General features: G+C 34.2%; 1 protein-coding gene across 1 annotated transcript in view; it reads left to right on the top strand.

The window, feature by feature from the left end:
- Positions 1-5,179, top strand: part of LOC117106072 (cyclic GMP-binding protein C-like) — a 9,908-nt gene extending 4,729 nt beyond the window's left edge. Inside the window, exons 4-5 of the mRNA XM_033247408.1 lie at positions 4,534-4,820; positions 5,176-5,179. Coding sequence (XP_033103299.1) covers positions 4,534-4,820; positions 5,176-5,179 — 291 coding nt within the window. The remainder of the gene's footprint in view (positions 1-4,533; positions 4,821-5,175) is intronic.
- Positions 5,180-5,793: the final 614 nt, after the last annotated feature.

Below are 5,793 nucleotides of genomic sequence, written 5' to 3' on the forward strand. Positions count from 1 at the left end.
ATTACACCTATACATGTTTCTCCTGACGCAAATCCAGTTATTTTCTATTATTCCATCATGATAATAACAACTACTATCAACACTGCAGTACCCTCTGCTTACTTGGACTCGAATTCAACCCTTGCCATAAGACGCAAGCTCGGTGGTCTAGCAGTATGATGCCAGGCTAGTGATCTGTAGATCGTGGGTTGGAGTCCCACCCGAGAACTTGCAATTTTTTTCGCAATTTTTTTCAAATGTACTGAGTATTCAGTACATTTCCACGTCAGGTAGGGCAAAATTACACCTAAGTCTAAGACATAGCAGTTTTGAAAATATCCAAACTCATATTGGTTGCAGTTTTCCTGGTAGGTTATTTCATTCATTTTCATTAAAGACAAGCATAGACAAAAGATATGATGGTGCATACACTTATAAATAATTATGAGTTACTGATTTCTCCATCTTTCATTGCGTTTACTTCATTTAAATATGTTCATTATTTCATTTATAGGAATCATTATATTAACCGAAAGTACAATTCTACCTAGTCTATTTAGTAAAATTTGCAGAGTATTTAAATATTGTATATTGCAATGCGACCAAACGCAACAACAGTAATAAAAAATGGCATCACAAGCGCGTTTGCAATCATAGTAAGTGTTTGGTGATGCGACGTTTAATACCAATTCGTTTTGATACTTTTGATGCGATATAAAATTACACCCAAATATTTAAATGATTCCACTCTTTGTGGACAAGGAAAATATCTTTACAAATGTGAGTAGTACCAACAATCATAAATTTAGTTTTGTGCAATGTGTTCGGAAATGTGTTCGGAAATAAACATACAAAAAACCTTTGTTTTTTTAATCTGAAATAATATTACTTAAACAAATTGCAATAAATATGTTGGGTTGCAAATAAAACATACAAACAACACTCTTTTTTATCTGAAGTAATATTACTTAATAAACAAAATGCAATAAATACCTATGCTCATTGTGCATAGTTTGTGTTACATCCGCCATTTTACACACTAAGAAAATTCTACTTCAGTTCACAACTTGTGTTTTCAAGTTCACCGATGAGATGAAGTTGTAAGTTGTGAACTGGGAAATACCGACTTCACAAGTTCTAATGATTGCAGCATTACTCTCTTGGGTTTTTCCTTTAGGCCACATTCTTTTGTAAGGATAATATGTAATATGCAATTAATGATAGAAATCAAATAGCTACTTAGATAGTAGCTTAGGTATGGCAGTAAACTTCCACTGGTGGTATTTAAAGACATCAAAACATTATTATTGAATTTATAAACCCCAAAAACTTTGAGTGGTAGCCATATTGAATAGAGTAGATTTTTGATATTGTATTAAATCTTAAAGGTAATTTGGACATATTTCAATAATAAAACAAACTTTTGCAAATTTTTTTCTGCTGCCGATCCTAATTGTGAAAACTTTGTTCACACTTACTGATTCCTCTTTTTGAAGTTTAAAATATACATGTAATTTATAACATTACCGCAATCAGGGATGTAGCTATTGAAAACTGAGGGTTGTGTTACAATTTTTAGGGTGGGTTTAATGTGTGTATACTTTGGCGCGAAGGGCCAACCGAGCGAGGGTCGAAGGACCGGGAGGGGGATGGGTTTCAGAGTGCAGGGCGAAACTCTTGAAACACAGGGATTCGTGCGGTTTAGAGAGCCAAAATGATCGATTTGGGTAATGCAACTTAACAATTAGCCGACTTAGATTTGATTGCTTATGAAAATATGTGCGTACCTACAGGTATCTTGTTTTAAAAAAGACACGAATACTAGCCTATGTGTGACTACTGTTCTTTATTTCAAGATAAGAGAATCATTCATGCAAGTAATATAATTTTAATCGAGAAAAAAAAAAAAATTTTTTTAAATTTAAATTTTTTTATTTTTAAGACAGTGAATACAGCCCTGAATATGTTCAGTGAAGTACTGTAAGCACCTTGGCGACCAACACTCTGACTGAGTGCGAAAATCCATTGACGAGTTTTAAAAGCATTACCGTATATTCCGGTGTATAAGCTACACCTGTGTATAAGCCGCCCAGCCGCCCCCCCCCCCAAATTAGGACGCGAAATATCACAATTTTTTTGTGTCACCTGTGTATAAGCCGCACCTACTTTTAAGCTCCAAACCGTTCCTATAATGTTAAGTTTTTAATTTTTTTGAAACACTGACATTAATGTTCAAATAAAGAAATTTTATCTTTTTCGGCCAATTACTAAACAAAAAACATTTGGAAATGCGTGTAAACTTCTGGCTACCACAATGAAACAACATATTTTTCTGCTAGTCAGCTCTAGGGAAATCCTCATTTCTTGCTAGACGGTCGTGCTACATCAAACTTTTAACATCAATTTAGTTTAAGTTAAATAAAATCTAATAAAATAAATAGAAAGCCCTCAAAAGATTCTTTAAATTTAACGGAACTTTATTTCTTTTGTATCTGCTAACAGAGGTCATAATCTCTGCAAAATTTAAATTCACCCTATTATATTAGAAATGAAAAATGTTAGCTCTAGACCCCCTAATTAGTGAGTTGCGTGCTAACAAATTTGACCTACTCAGTGATACCTTGCGCGTTTTATTGACCGTATCTCAGTAAGTATAGTATTGAGTTGGTTTTAGTGTCATTTTAAATAGCTCTATAACTTCAGTAATAAATGCTAACTCCCCAAATCAACCATAAAAATTTATAGATTTATATGAAGTTTAAAGTTAAATATAAAATATATTAATATATTTTTTCTTCTAAAGCCCCTGTCACACTGTAGCGAATAGAGTGAATGTATGCCGATGTTTATGGAAATTTTGGTTTACGTTCGCGTAGGTTGACATTTGTTTGCGACACGTTTGAAGTACGTTTTATCCGTTTGTTAGGGTTTGCAGAAGTACGGTGGGTTCAATTTTAAATTTTGGACATGTTCAAAATTTTGAACTTGTTACAATGTTGTGCTTAATACACTATGTATACGGGGAGCACTCGCTGTTTGAACGTTTGGCATGTCGTTCGTTGTTCGTCCAAATACGTCAAACCCATCTGAAACTTTGCTATAGTGAATGTATAACGTATGCATGGTGTTCGTCTAACAAATCGGTAACGAATGACCAACGAATACATAAAGTATACCGAACTATATCAAATTTCACAAGGCGTCCATATAATGTGCTTGACGAACATTTGTTATGTAAACTCAACATTCGTTGGGCGGACGCTAATAATGCGCTGTCATTTAATAATATGGACGCTAGTTGTACAATCAGCATTCATTCCTTATTTGAAGGATGTTCGTTTATTGCCAATAATTTGAGTGTTATTGAGCATGTCATTTTGAGTAAAGAAATCAGTATGCTAGAAATATATGTTAGCTCTATTCGCTACTATGTGACAGGGCCATTACATCATAATGCATCTAGAGCACCCATCGCCAAACTTATAAGGAAGCTTACACATCATAATATCTCTAACATTATTTAAGAAGGTTCCCTATAAATTTGGTGATGGCTGCTCTAACCTGAGCAATTTCATACTGTATAGCATGCCCTTTCGAAATTCCACATTTTGTATATTAACACAGTACTATACCTGTATAGTAAATCACAACAGAAAATCTGTGAATCTTTGTATTGTTTTTATTTGCATGTTGGTGAAATTTTAAATAAAGTATACCATCAGAATGAATGAATAATTCTGATTATAATTTGCATTGAAACAATACGCAGGCAGTCCATGGTGCTATTTTCTTTTATGCTAGGATTAAAAATCTCTTTTGTTGAATAATTATGTACAATTTCACTGAGTGTTATGATCACCAGTGGCGCCAGCGAGGATGGGTTGGGGGAGGGGCAGGGTGGGCATTTTCCATCTGACTCCTCCGTTGGACCCCTCGTCGGCAAATATCTGGCACTCCCCTGGTCATGATGCTCCATTCATTAGTTTTTACGTAATCTTGCTAGAAGGTAGAAAGACAGCGGTGAAGACACAACATGTAAAACAACTACAACATAATATTTAAGCCTCATTTAATTAATAATGTTAGTATATAGCCATTTCAGCTGTGCTGATAATCAGGGCACACACCAGCTGTGGCACCAGAAATTTGCCAACAGAGGGTCAGAGCCAATTGCAGACAAAGTCTCGGTCGACGGCCTGGAATCAAAATCTCCCTTTTATGGTCCATAGGGAGAGTTTTTATGACTTAGTGTGGTTCAAATGTGGTTTTAGACCACAATATTAGGGATTGGCAGTCAAAACAATGTTATTTTGATTGTTATTTTGATAGGCAAATTATTACTTTTTACATTTTTGGTCAGACGACCTAGTCTTGCATTGGACGACAGAGGTGTCCAGGCCTGTCCGACGGGTGGGCAAATGCCCCCCCCCCCCCCAGGCTGGCGCCACCACTGACACACACATAGTATAGTGTAGTTCTTTTTTATGTACAGTACTGCTGGCTGGCATATTTGCATGCTGTATCATTTTCTTCCATCTTTATTCTGTTTTCCAGGCAAAAGAGAAGTTTGCAGTAATTAGGGAGGCATTAAAAGGAAAACTATACCGGGGCCATGTAGTGAAAGTGTACTATGCAATTGACAACAGCCTTAGGGCACCCCTGGATGAAGCTATTGTTAATCTAAGGGACCACATCACCAAGGTTGCTAAGCTAGAGAAGTACTTGGAGGAAAGATTCCCCATAAAGTGGCTTCACTTTTGGCGTGCGATTGAGCAGTTGGGCAAAAACCAAATTAACTTCGCAGAGGCAAGTACAGTATTAATTAATTATATAGTTGCCAGGTTAGTTATGCATCATGATATTTATATAAACTGGGAGGGTGCATTAGTAATGTGTAGATGTAAATTAATCTATTTGCAAATTATATAGGCCTATTAATGTTTATAAGCATTTCAATTTGTTTCACTTTTCTTTTTGTCTTTCCGCCCCTATTTTTTCCAGTGAGTTAGGGGCAGGTGGGGAGGGCAAACAAACTTTTTTTTTTTTATTTGGCCATTTTTTTTTTTGGCCTTAGAGTATGTATCTTAGCAAAGCTTATGGTACAAAGTTGGTATGGTACACTTTATGTGATAAAAAATCTTCATTCAAATCCATTAGATTCTCAATTATATATTTATGTAAATTTGTCAATTTTAGGTAAAAGATCTAGCTGCGAATAGTGGTATCATCAAAAGAGAACTTGTGTTTGCTTCATTGCATTTATATCATGACCTTGGAAACATTGTCTATTATGGTAAACTTGATACACCAGACAGCCTCCTCAATGATATAATCATACTGAATCCACAGTGGTTGATATTCGTCTTCAGCAAAGTGTTTACAGTCAATGCTTCCTCTAACAAAGTATGAGCATTTTTATACATTATCTATTGTATTGTGTATTTAGAGCTAGTCAAGAATGTAGAAAATATGATTATATGTTATATTAAAATGTTTTTTTAATTATTGTTGTTATTACTAAATATTATTATATTTAGGAACATTAGTTTCATCTTTTTCAAAAAGCATTTAATTATATAAATTTATTTGATATGATTATAAACATTTCAATGGTCATTTCTCAAAACATGGTGAACTGGTACAATATATTTTGATTGCCGTAGCTGAGTGTATCATGAGACATTGATTATATTCTATTTTTTCATTCAAACTATTATTATTATTATTATTATTATTATTATTATTATTATTATTATTATTATCTGTATTAATTATTTATAATTCATAATTTACTTCAAAGTAGCATTCTGAGAT

The sequence above is a fragment of the Anneissia japonica genome, unplaced genomic scaffold, assembly GCF_011630105.1.
Source record: "Anneissia japonica isolate Jap-2015-1 unplaced genomic scaffold, ASM1163010v1 scaffold287931_len176634_cov123, whole genome shotgun sequence".
In the NCBI taxonomy this organism is placed as follows: Eukaryota; Metazoa; Echinodermata; class Crinoidea; order Comatulida; family Comatulidae; genus Anneissia; species Anneissia japonica.